This window comes from Hemicordylus capensis, chromosome 4 (assembly GCF_027244095.1).
Source record: "Hemicordylus capensis ecotype Gifberg chromosome 4, rHemCap1.1.pri, whole genome shotgun sequence".
NCBI lineage: Eukaryota > Metazoa > Chordata > Lepidosauria > Squamata > Cordylidae > Hemicordylus > Hemicordylus capensis.
Genome location: NC_069660.1, coordinates 151,564,310 through 151,578,072, shown reverse-complemented (window position 1 = coordinate 151,578,072; position 13,763 = coordinate 151,564,310). Strand labels below are relative to the sequence as shown.

At 42.2% G+C, this 13,763-nt stretch overlaps 1 protein-coding gene across 8 annotated transcripts in view; it reads left to right on the top strand.

Moving 5' to 3' along the window:
• The window catches only part of RGL1 (ral guanine nucleotide dissociation stimulator like 1), a 190,225-nt gene that overhangs the window by 124,647 nt on the left and 51,815 nt on the right, over positions 1–13,763 (top strand). For 7 of the 8 annotated variants that reach the window (XM_053245816.1, XM_053245817.1, XM_053245818.1 and 4 more), the window contains one exon: positions 4,029–4,106. In XM_053245816.1, coding sequence (XP_053101791.1) covers positions 4,029–4,106 — 78 coding nt within the window. Of the gene's footprint in view, positions 1–237; positions 279–4,028; positions 4,107–13,763 lie in introns of those variants that run through there. The other variant, XM_053245823.1, reaches the window with a different exon arrangement.

Genomic DNA, 13,763 nt, shown 5'->3' with positions numbered 1-13,763 from the left:
GGGGCTTTCCAGAGATAAGGAATAGCAACAGAGAAAAGTCACAAATGAGAGATCAAAGATCGGATTATGAGTTTGTCAAGAAGTAAAGTACTTCTAGAATGTCAAGAACGAGAAGGCACATTAAGCAAGCAGAAAGATGAGGAGCCAGGGCCTGATTATATTTGTAGGGTAAATGAAGTTTAAATTGGATCCTGTTTGGATGTGGAAGCCAGTGTAGAGCAGACAGCAGAAAGAAGAGGAAAAACAAAACGCATGCTATACGCAAGAACAACCAAAAGGTTTGCCCCATTTTAATATGTATTCAGTTGGAATGGACCTAGGCTTGTTTTTGTTTTATAAAGAGAGGCCCTACACACAGGAATTCTGCACAAATTAACAGGTATGTCAAGAGAAGATGGATTTCACTGTTTGGCAGTGCAGTTTCCTAGATACCTTGTTTTCAGAAGACCAGGAGGCTATTCACATGTGCGTGCAAACCCAGGCGAAGGGAGCCCTGCCCGGTTTTGCATGTGTCTGTGTGAACTGCTGGGATTAGCCCAATCCTGGCGGCCTCACAGCAGCAAATACCATAATTTTCGCCAGCATTTATAATAAATACTAGAACTCACAGGAAACCCTACCAGTTTCTTTCTATCTCATAAATGTTACAGAATCAATGGTTGGAATCTTTGAATGGTTTCTTTCAAACATTTTCGCATATTATGGGTTACCTAGAATTTTATAGCCTGTAACACAGGAGATAATGAACTTCACAATGCAGAGCCACACATATTTTTGTGGAACATAAATGTCTCGGGGGAGGGGGGAAATCTCATGCAGATACCATTAGGCCCTGGGAAAATGTGTAGTAGAATGAAAACAGGCAAATTACATCTGTGAATTGGAGTAGAATTGGTTAGACTTTTATATTATTTCAGACTTTTATATTATTTGCTCCTAGTTTCTCCTGCACCAGATTTCTGCCCCCCCCGGCCCCCACATCCTCTGAAATTCATTCAGCACACGCTAATTTATTTTGTACTGGGCAATTTTTGTAAGTTTGTGGGTTTTTTTTTTAATGATTAACTGCTCTGGTCAATGTTACAAGCAATCTTCCATAGATGGGAAATGCTAAGCCAGAGAAAGATTCCTTTGAAATTGACAGCTCAGGCTGGCCAATGACGTTGCTTAGCCTCTCTGTTCCCTTCCAATCACCGTGCTTTGGGGGCAGGACATAGAAAGAATATTCCATACTGTGTTAGCTCAGCTGTTTCTCTGCCTTCTGAGAGCTGCTAAGCTATTATAGGCAAAATGCCCTTAGCAGAGGTCAGTTTCTCTGCTATTTTCATCTCATTCTACCTGAAAGCAAATCACTTATAACACTTTTAAATTTTTTAAAGAACTTTTCAAAGTTTCCCTACATAGAATCTCCACCTATTTGCTTGAAACATTGCAGCCATAAGGCCCTGAAGTGTGATGACAGAAGGCCAGAAAGCAGAAAGTGGAAACTGTTCTGGGAACAAATTTGTCAGAATGATGATACTCTAGATTCTGTAAGACAGGGTTTCTCAACATGTGGGTCCCCAGATGTTATTGGACTTCAACTCCCATAATCCCCAGTCCTAGTGGCTTTTGGTTGGGAATTATGGGAGTTGAAGTCCAATAACATCTGGGGACCCAACACTGAGAATCCCTGCTGTAAGAGAAGGGGAAGTAGTCAGATTAGTACAAATTAAAAACGTGCATAGGCCCAGCAAGTAGTTTTCTGGGTCAGGGTGAGGACTGAGTCAAGGTCTTAGGAGATAAGCTAAGGTTATAGAGCTTAGAGGAACAATGGTTGAAAGTAGCAGGTAGAATAGACAATGGGCTAAGGAACAGAAACAGGTAAAGGAGAAGAAAGTTTAAGGAAAAGATTAGAGGATGTGACAAGATACTGAGGCTACAAAGGGCTAAAAAGGAAGTATGCTCCAGGACTGAAGAAACCTCAGATACAATACGTAAGGCCATGAGGGCCTGTGTGCTATGGCAGGAGAGAACGAGACAAGAGTGCCACGGAGGTTTGTAGTGGGCAGCCAGCCAGCAATAATAGAGTTGACCTTGATTGACAGACTGGAAACCCTAGGTCATGACTCAATGGATTAACCAGGGGGCAGGAGTAGAGGGCTCCAGAAGGGCTTCTGGGAAGAAGAAAGGGTTGCCCAGGTGAGGAAGGAGCAATGGACTCTTGCCAAGTCCTCGCAGGGTGATGGAGCCAAGGCTTAGGGGTTCAGAGGTTTCGTCGTAGGGAAAAGTGTTTTAGTAAGACTTGCTTTTTTTTCTTTTGTGTATGTTGCTTTATATACCCAAGTATCTGCTTCTAACTACCTATCTTCAAACCTAATCTAGGGACTGATTATTTAAGTGCCACCTGAGAACATCTGGGCATTTTGAATCCTCTTGTAACCATTAAGCTAATATTATTTGCAAAAGCTACATGTGAAATCATAAAGCAATACATTGTTTTCTTTGTTTTATAAGACCTCTCAGAGTGTTTGACTGACTCTGGGAGAGGAGGAGGGGAAGCCTCATTCACATGCTCTCAACAGGATAGCAAAGCTGGCTACTCTCCACTTAAACATATATAAGTGGAACTACGTTTTTTATATTTGCCTGCTATAAAAGTAAAAAGGGGGCGGGAAATTCTAGTGTTCCTATTCCCATCAGAGATAAGTCTCTGTTAGCTAAGGAACACTTGGTGGCAGTGATACAATCTACCAGAGATTTTTCCTTTCTTTTTAATAAAGTATAAACCCAGTCACTTCACCAGGTAACAGGGAGGGGGTGACTCAGCGATAATTCCTCTCACCTGAGCTGCAGTGGGGGATTAACGGAGAGGCAGAGTAGGCATTTGCTTACGGAGACAAAATTTGAGGAGCAGCAAATTTTGCCCCTCAAATTTTGCCACCCCTCTCTGTGGGCAGCGGTGGCTGCAGCAAGTATGGAGTGGGCAAGGATAAAATCCCCCCTTTTACCTTTTTTTGTTTGTTTGTTTGTTTGTTTGTTTAAAGGCAAACCTTTTTTGTTTAAGGTAAAAGGGTGGCAAAAACCTTTTTGCTTATGGGCAACAAAAAGCTTAATCTGCCCCTGATGAGCTGGCTGGGTCTGTTCCTTACAAGGTTGACTGAAACAAAGGAAATAGGACTGGTTAAGGGCTGGAAAAGCAAAGATCTGGGGAAACAATGGGTGGTGGAGACATGTGGAAGAAAGGAGGAGCAATGGTGAAAGTAGAACTGGAATAAAAAAATTACAGGAAGGGCTATTGATAGGAAAGAATGGGCAGGCAAGGGAGGTTTAGAGGACCAGGGAGGTCGGGGTGATGGTGCTACAGTTGCTAGGTCTTGACCAGGAGTTGCCAACCTGTGGTACTCCAGAAGTTGCTGAACTACAACCTCCATGGTCCCCAGCCACAATATATTATAGCTGGGGATTCTGGGAGCTGTAGTTCAACAACTTCAGGAGTACCACAGGTTGGCAATTCCTGGTCTAGACAAACAAAGGAGATATTTAAAAAGAGAGAGGACACTTGCTAGAATCTGTGTTCCCAGCACATTTAAATATAAACATATTTGTCAAGCAAATATTTGTCCTTTTTTAACCTGCTCAATAAAACTGCATTGCAGTAGCCTCTAACAAACTGCAGGGTAAAGGTAAAGTGTGCCATAAAGTCTATTTCGATTCCTGGCGCTGCTGTGTAGTTTTATTGAACTGGTTCATAAAGGATTGAAATATTTTTATATTAAAATGTGTTGCAACCATAGGATATAATGAGGAGAAAGAAGTTGGCATTGAGATGGGGAAGCATACACTCTGATTTCAGCTATTGATTTGAACTAATTTGCCAGTTCTTTTGCTACAGACTTCTAGTTAATATTATAAATAATTCCTGCTATTAGTTGGGAACTGAGCAATTTCTTATCAACTCTTAACATCTCATTTCTTAGGCTGGCTTTCCTCCCATGGCTTTTATTTTTACCCACCGTCTGAAATGTATATCTTCCTGTTGCATTTAGATATGGAAACCTGGAGATCTCAAACTGTGAAGAAGATAGGAGCCAGAACTCTATCGAGACCAAAACAGTACTCAGGAAGTAAGTGCCGCTTTTCTTTGAACAACAAAAATCATAGCCAGAACTGAATACTGAGAAAAGGATGTTGTCAGTTCTTCCTTAGAAAGTTATGCTCATAAAGAAAGGTAGCAACTTTGTTGTAACTGTACCAAAAACAAAAAATCAAACCTCAGAAGAGTAAGGGAAGAACTGAATTCTGCAAAAGAAGCCAAACACAAGGAACAAACTTAGTGCAGTATAACCCCTTTAAACACACACACCGGCACAATCCAGCCAAATTCAAGCACTTCTAAGTTCCAATGATTCCAATGGATTTCCATATACTGAAATCTCTCCCATTGAGAGTTACTGTTTTGTGGCTTAATAATTCAGACTTAATATTCTAATCACTCGAAGTGGTTCTCTCTCAGTTTTGCTGCCACTGTTTCACAAGCCATGTGTGTTGATTGTGACAAGAGCAATCTGTGCTAACTGACCTGTTCTCCATTCTGCACTCTCTCAGTGTAATTGAGTACATCTCCCTCTTTCTCTCTGTCCACGTTCAGGTAGCCATGATGAAGCAGGCTGCTGTTTTTGAAACCCTGTACCACAGTCAGTTGGTTCCTTCCTCTAAGGAGCTCAGGGCAGGGTAATTGAAGTTATTCCACTTTTTTCTCAGAGCCACCCTCAGGTCAGGCTGAGGGATAGTGACTGCCTTAAGGACCCTCAGTGAGTTTTATGGTTGAGGAGGGATTTTAGAGTTCAAATCTAAATCACCACAGTGCAGTGGTGAGAGTGCAGGACTTCAGCCATGGTAGAAAAGACTATTTTCTACCATGGCTGAAGTCCTGCACTCTCACCACTGCACTGTGGCAGTAAGAATAAAACCAGGAGGTTTCTTCTCCTACATCTATAAAGGCCCATCATCTTACTTTCTTACTTCCTGAAAAAGTAGTGTGGCTTGAGGCAAACTGGCCTTTCAAGATCTTGAGACTCAGGATCTTGAGTCTTGGCATCTACATAATTTTTAAAATTTTGGATTGACTTTCTGATTTTCCAGTGCTTTGCAGAAAATAGAACTAGCTCTATTCTCTCCTTCTGCTCTTTTGTCATGAAATATTAATTGTAACACACCAGATAACTTAAGCTATGTCAGATATGTCAAGGAGCTGAGGCATAACATGGTGTGTAGATAAACTAGCTGACAGTCAAAAGAGTCCTGGGCACTGCTCCAACTCCAGCCATTGATTCCTCTCTTTGGGCAAGTCTCTTGACCTTTGTGTGTTTCGGTCAACCCAGCTATAGAATTGAGCTAAATTGTTGTGGTGGTTTTTTTCTTTCTGAAAACCACAATGGATATCATTCATGGAATTGCATGGGGAAATTAGTTGCTTTAAATATGAAACATAGTAATAGGTGGATGTTGCATAATGCCATTCTAAGATTTGAGATCACGTTTTAAAACACATCATTGGTAATGTCTTAGGCCATAGGCTTGTTTTCCATATGTCCGTACATGGAGATCAGGTTGAAGAGTGGCTCCTGATGCAAGCCATAGAAAACTTTCACAAATATACACTACACCAGGTAAGCCATTGCAGCTTGCCCCTCCTTAGGCACTTGGCATGTAGCCTCCTTGCTGAAGAGTTGGGCCATTCACACAGCCTGGGAAGGAGGAGCCTGCTGGATTGTCCAGTGTGAGGTGTGGAAGGGCCTCTCCTTGAAGTAGTGGCAGCTCACCAAACACAGCAGTAGCATAGAGGAGGTGGGAGTAGTTCTGCTTGCCTCTTTGTGAGGAGCCGGTTCACAACCTGACATCATGGGGGAGGGCACGGATGGAGAGACATGGCCCTTATGTTACAGAGGCCCCATCGGGATGAGCTGAAATGCCTCTGTATGTGTAAAAATACACTCTTTTTACAGTTGCTTGTTCCAGCATGCCTTGAACTCTGTGTCTAACAGCTGAATAGCAGGCAGAAACTTTGTAGATGGAGTTTCCCTCAGCATTTGGAGATTGGAACTGGATCTATTAAAGTTCTGACTGTCATGCAGATGAAACTATCAACCGGTACTGCCTCCACCCTCATGTTCTAGGTAGAGTTGCAGCTGTTGAATGTCTGCCTGTCACTCAACAGTTAAAAGTACTGGCCTTTACAGGAAACTCAACAACCCCTCCCCTTTATGAGGTACAATGTTGGAGGTTGATAAAAACCAAACAGGAGCACTGAGGCCTATCAGTTCTAAGGCAAAATTAAGTCACTGTCAGATAGAAGAAATCACAGCTAAGGAGCCAAGGTCTTTGTGATGGGAAACAGTTCTCAAAGACATGATTCAAACCATTCAAGTGTAATGGTCACCCTTTATTTTCAAGACATTTCTTCTTCTCTGGGGGGCTAGGGGCAGATTGAATCAGTCCTGAAAGAAGACCTCTGTCCTCAGCTGTTTCCAGAGCTAAAGACAAAGAAAATAGGAGACACTGATCAACCACTGTTTGGCCCACTCCCTTCTTTGCACGGTTGCTTCCTTTTTTAAAGGAAGAGAAAAATCAAATAAAAATATTTTTCTCCTATACTGGCACACCATATAGGAGGGTGATTTTGCAGGGGGGGTGATTTTTGATTATAAAAACAGCTCCTCTACAGGGAGGATGTGCAAGACTGATGTCATAATCACCTCAACCAATGGGGAAGCATTCTTGCTCTGTCAGGGAAATGTGAATCTTTAAACTGGTTTTTAAAACAAGCTACTTCACATAGGATGGAAAAAAACTGCAACACTACCTAATGGTGAGCTGCTTAATGAAGTAACACTACTAAAAATACTATATGAGATTTAGGAGAAGCCCCCATTGTCCCTTCAGTATTCCCATAGGGTGGAGCTCTTCCTCGTTTTCCCCATCTCCAGATCCCTCAACAATTTGTTCTTGGCCTCGGCCATTCTATTTGTACACACTGACCCTGGATGACCTCATCACTTCCCATGGCATTCAGTACCATCTGTACACTGATGACATCCAGTCCAGTCTCTTCACCCCAGAACCTTCCCTCTCCATTCAATCCTCTGTTGTCAACTGTCTGTCTGGTATTTCCAGTTGGATGTTTCACTGCCATTTCACATTCAAAGTATCCAAGACTGCTCGTTTTTTCTCCCAAGCATTTCCCTCCTCATATATGCTCTGCATCCCTTGGCAGTATCACCATCCACCTGTTGACAGGGTTTGAAACCTTGGCTTTATCTTTGATTCCCTCCTCTTCTTTCCTCCCTGTATGCAGTCTGTTGCCAAGTCTTATTGCTTCTTATATACAATATTGTGATAATATGGCCTTTCCTCCCCACCTTGTTGGCAAAAACAGGGTCATGCTCTTATCATCTCATGCCTTGATTACTGCAACTTTCTACCCTCTGGCCTTCTATTGTCACACCTCAGTCCTTTCACCACTATCCCTAACTTTTCCGCCAAAATCATTCACTATGATGCTCCTCCTTAACTTCTTCCTGTAGTTTCCTGTCTGCTCCCAAAACCTGTACAAATTCCTTTTTCTTAGGAAAACCCTTATCTCTACTCTCATATCCCAATATATCCCTCCCCATTATAGTCATTCTCCAAATATACTGCACTTATCAGTCTCAAGGAAGGAATTTTGTATACTCTGTAAAGCACCATGTATATTAATGATGTTTTATAAATAATAATTTCATTTGATTGGAACAATTAGCTGGAAACCAGGGAGTTACAGATATATTAATAATCTTACAAAATATCAGTTCTAAATTAACAGAACTGCAACATGTGGGCTATTTTTATGAAGTATTGCAGAGTGGTGTTTTTTTTTTTTTAATGTACACTCCAGATAACAATGTTTTTATGGTCAATCCCCCTGCCCTCTTCTGTCTTCTGTTGAGTCTATTATTCCTTCAGTAAAGCACAGTGTCCTATTTCACTATTGTATAAACAATTGCACCAAAGGAATGGACTTAAGAGAAGCAACCACTGAATGAATGTGCGGTGAAAGACGATTGGCTGAAGTTCTTTAAAGCCTGGGAAACCCACAGTGGGACACATTTTAAGTTTTGTTTGTGTTGAGTGTAATTGGCTTTCATTCCAGTAAAGGGTAAAATAACAAGGGAAATCAGTGTGGCTGAAGTGAAGAGACAAAGGGCCAAATGGTGGCAATTAAGAGAACTGAAAGATGGGGAAGGTTATAAAAACAAGTCCAATTATCTACACAATGGAAAAGTGAGTAATGGCAACAGTGGTTGAGGCTTGGTCAACACAAAGGTAAATATTGTGAAACTTTAAGGGCATAGCGCAACAGAGGACACTGCATTTTGGGGAAGTAAGTGCACTGTGAAGTTTGGCCAGTGGTTAGCCTACTATCAGAAAATTAGACATAGCATAGAGCCTTAGTTTTCATACATGCCGATAGAAGGGCAGTGGGATAGGGACCATAGCTCAGTGGTACCATAGCACATGCTTTGCATGCAGAAGGTCCCAGAAGGTCCTGGCATCTCAAACTAGGACTAGAAAAGATCCTGACTGAAACTCTGGAGATCAGTATCCATCTGCCAATTTAGACAGTGCTGGCCAAGATGGACAGACTGTCTGACTCCATAAAAGTCAGCTTCATATATTCATATGACTATGGGTTTGAGGAAGGGCAGTGCTTCACCCATTTATTTATTACATTTCTATACCACCACGTACCAATGTCCTGTGGCAGTTTACAAAACAACTTAACAATTTAAAGTTCCAGATTCAGTCCCTGGTGTGTCATTCATTGCAAGTGGTGCTTGTTGAGGTAGCCATTGTAGGATCAGGTGAACCTGACTGCTTAGGAGGAAACTGCTTAAGTTCTCTTAGGAATGTGTTTTGAAAGATGGCAAAACTGTACTCTGTGATGGTCTGTATGTATGTGATGATTTTGATATTGTTCATGAACATTTAGACCAGTGATGGTCAATTGGTAGCCTGTGGGCTAAATCCTACCCTCAGCTAGTTTAGTCCTGCCTCCTGTATATCCTTCATCTCAAATCTGCTCCTTCCCTTTTACTGTCCTCTTCTCTTGCATTCCTCTTGGAAAGTCCTCACCTTGAGGGTAGATTCAATAACTGCATTTCTGTCTTTTCAATGACAGGAAAACTAGAGTGTGTTGAAGGAGGCAGACAGAAGTTACAATTATTCTGTGGCAAAGGAAGGGCAGACCATACCTTCCTGGGAAATATGAATTGGCCCTAAGCCAATGGGTACCAAAGCGTTCAGCTCCTGAAGCTTCACGGGTGGGCCACTGATGGTTTACAGTAATGTTTGAACTGCCTGACTTAGTCCTGAGACATGGGGCTGATTTAGTCTCTTTTAAAAACCAAACAAAGTGGAGGCCAGCTCTTAGCAATCTCCCAAGTTTTTGCAGACTAGGCTGTTCTTCCTCCCCTTCCTCCTCCTCAGCCTGGACTGGTATACCTTGTCCTAGAGGCAGACTTCAGCTGACCAAGGGGTGGAGGTAATGTATAGAATCTGTGAGGCCCAAGATTCTAGGCCTACATCTATCTGCAAGCTACAGCTTTCAAAAGCATGACTAAGATTCCATAGTGTGCAGTGGCCAAGACAAATAATATAAACTGAATGGCCTCTATACTTTAAACAGATGAACAGTTCATAAAGTGAGGTATATTAAAAGCTTTCTAGAGAGCAATCTCCTGTCATGAAGAATAGACTCAATGATGTCAGCTTTCTGTCTGAGGTCCGGGAAACCTCATAGCCCTATCAGTGCCTTGGCCTGTCCAGAACAGGGAGTTACTTCCCAGGGACACAAACAATAATGCTGCTACAAGGTGTGGATTGCTTGACCAGCCATTCCCCCCAGAAAGTTCTCCTCCCTGATTAAAAAAAACCCTGATAGGAGGTCAGTAGGCTGTGAGCAGGTCTTTGGGCTTGTCTTTTAAAGTCTCCTGGCTGACATTATTTGCAGGGAATATCAAAGTCTGTGGTAGCTTTGAACTTTTCAACTCCTCTGTGATTTCAGCTATGTACACTATGCAGAGTGACTTGTGCATTCTCTTTCCCTGTTTCCAGAGTAGTGTATGAAGGAGAAAGCCACACATCTCCCTGGCAGAAAAATGTTGTACTCAGTATAGGCATAGCACATGCATTTCAGAATGGGCCAGACACCCATAATTTCCCTCTTTGTTTGTTACCCTGGAGGCCTTAGGTTGGAGACAGACAACAGCTTACAAGGGAAGTCATTGCAGACCCACCGCAGAGGTTTTGCTTCCTATAGTGTACGTGTGTTTCTTTTGTCATCTTGTTGTCTTGAGCAAATAGGCTTTGCAAGTTTTTGTATCCACCCAGAGCAGGCCTGCACAACATAAGGCCCGGGGGCCGGATCCAGCTTTTGCTGGCCCCCAGGTAGGAATATCCTGCAGCCACAGCAGGACCCATGAAGAGCCCTTGGTCCTTCCTGTTGGTGAGTGGCAGCAGCTCAATACAATTGGCCATTTGTGACCAGATGTTCCTTGACCCTGGACTGGAGCCTAGTGACATCATCCCTCTGCTCCCTCACTTTTAATACTATTTTAAATAATTGTTTTTAATGTAATAATTAATGTGCTGAAAATTGACTTCAGCCCCATGCTGCAAGTCATGGTTAATTCTGGCCCACTGGGGCATTTAAGTTCTGCAGTGATCTGTCTTTCAAACTTTCCTTCAGCTTTCTAAAAAGTTTGAAAGGTGGACTTTTTGTTAAACCAAATTATTTTTCAGTATGTAAAAATAACTTGCTATCAAAGCCTTTGGGAGCAGTAATCATTAAAATAGGAGAATTGACAAAGAGCAGTACAGGAATGCAAAAAAAAATAAATAGGTAGCTTTAACATTAAGAAGCCTATTCAAAACCTGAAATAACCGTTTTTTAAATCTTAAAAAAATCCCTCAATGGGTAAACTAGATATTATTGGAAACACAGATCTGCCCCCTCTCCATCATTTCTGTCTCTCTTTTCCTTACCTGTGTAATAGCTAATGCACATGATGCGACATCACTGTGCTGTGTGAGTCTTCTCCCTGCCTCAAATCATTGGCTGACGGCGATGACAAGACACACAGAATGATGGCATCATGTTATAGAGCAAGAAGAAACAGATGCTTTTTCTAGTTCTTGATTTCCTATACTGTTGTTGAAGAAATTAACCTTGGTCAGGCCACTCGGTGTCCTTTGACTGAAATGTGTGAGCATGCTTATTCAAAACAGTCATTCAAGACTGTACCCTAAGCATACTTATTAAGAAGAAAGCCCCACTAGGGGCTTTGTTTGTTTGTTTTATTTGTGCTTTTCTTTTTGTGTTGTGGAAAAACTGAATAAAAATATTTTTTAAAAAAGAAAAAAAAGAAGAAAGCCCCACTTGGACTTCCTTCCAAATAAAATGTTTGAGCTGTAAGTATAATAAAGATCAGGCATAACTGAAACTGAAACAGGACTAGATTGCTGAAAGAGATTATCATCATCAGCTATTAGGCAGGCACCTTGGTGGCTCCTAGCTACTCAGAGTTCTGTGTACCTGTGTGCTAACAAAAACTGCAGATTGTGCAGAGGAAGGGCCCTAGCTCAGTGGCAGAGCACTGTGCATGCAGAAGGTCCAAGGTTCCATCTCTGGCATCTCCCATTAAAGGGAAGCAGAGCTGGAAAGAAATGTTTGCTGCTTAAGGCCTTGGAGAGAAGCTGCCAGTCAGATTAGAGGGTACTGGGTTGGAAGGATCCATGGTCTGGCATATATTCAAACTCTGCTGTCTTTAAAAAAGTACACATTAAATATATTTTCATGACTTATTCTGTTATGAATAGTAATATACTGAATAGGTTTGGAAAGGCAAAGAGTGGAGTGGATTAATTTTATGTTGCAAAATGTAACTAATAAATATGATCTATATTTAGTAATATAGATAATTCTGAATTTATTATTGGGACCCTATGGTTTGTGATGCATGGACCACCTGGCATGTTGATTCCTTCCCCGTCAAAATTCCTTTTAAAAGGTGTTCTCATTAAGGGTCATGATGCGTCAGTATGATGAAAGAACATATGCCTATACAAGTCAGTCTGATATGTATGTGTTTAAGCTATTCAGTTTATTTTTATACAGTTAAGAAATAAATGCCAAGTGCTGGTTAGTAATCCCAATACTTTGGCACAGGAGCATGGGAAAGTTTATGATGGCCCCCACTCCACTGTGCACTGCCACCATGTACCTGTTGGGCCCAGTGCTGGCCATACCTCCTGCATCGATGTCAGCACCATCTTGATGCAGAGGATATGGCCAGCATTGAGTATGGAATTGTCTCTGGTTGGTTTCTCCCAGTCGGTGAGGCAATTCTTTGTTTGCCTGTTGGGTGCTCTTTTCACTCCCTTGAAGAGAGAAAACCTTTCTATGCCCCCGCGCCAAAGTACTGGGATTACTAATAAGCAATTCCAGTACTCTGCTCGCCAGCCGGGTGTTGGGGTGAGGGGGAGCCCTGTACATCAGTGTACATTTGTCCCTGCTTGTTCAATGGTGGTTATGCCACTGCTTTGGCACTCCTTGAAAATGGCAGGGAAAATGTATTGGCAGGGTTGTAGTCTTCCAAATTGCTCTATAAGAAAGAAACCAGCCTTCTGAGCAACAGAATGGAATACTGCCGGCAAACTGGAAGTGAAAGTGACACCTTTCTTTCACCCCTGTTTCTGGCATGTGTATTCAGAATGTAAGCTGATAGGTCCCACAGCCTTTAGGGCTTACTGTCAGAGAGCAGGAGCTGAGTCACCCCTTCAAACTAGTGTGTGTACTACCATTCAGAAAGGGGATGAGTATAAAGTGTTTCCCACCATCTTGCCAGCTGCGGTGGCTTGTTCATGTGCTTCTTGTTTGATTAGCAATTTTCTGTTCTCCTTTGTGATGTTTATATCCTCAATGGTTGAGCTGTAAAGCTTAAAATATTTAAAACTATTGAGTTTGTGTTTTCTTATGTGTTCTAAGAATAACAAGAAAAGTCTGTCTTTCTGGTTTAGTTGTGCTTGCTTACCATAACTGTACCTGTGCACATAATTCTTTATTTAATGTCACACAAGAAGGGATTAAACCTCAGGTATGCTGACTCTTGGGCAAGACTTCACTTGATGAAGGTGAGAATCAGCCCTACATTATGGAAGACAGCTGGATAACCTGAAGATACTAGGAGAGGTCAAATGCCCGACCTTTGAGAGTGCTGGGGAAGGGAGAAGAGGCAGGACGGCATCTCCCTTCCTCCCAGATGATCTGGCATGGTTCTGGGACGTGTAGCTCTTGCACCCACATGACCGGCGCTTTTGTGAGCCATGCGGTATTCTAGAGGCTGGGAAAATGCATCCTGGCCTCCAGATATCCCACAAATGTATTTATTTTATTTATTTATTGTTACATTTCTATACCGACTTTCATTAAAAACAATCACAAGGTGGTTCACATAGAAAAAATTAAATGATCTTGTGATTTTGTTGTGGCTCAGGTGCAACCAAAGGACCTCTTTCCTTAGGGATGGAAGCAGGCAATGAAAAACCGAAGGCAGCTTGAGGATTAGGTAGCGAGGCAAATCCAAAAGGTGTCTGTTCTCATGTAGCCAGCTCCTCATGGCAGCAAAGCAAGGTGGAAGGATCGAGCCAGCATGGAAGGGCGATCTGGAGGCTGGAAGCATGAT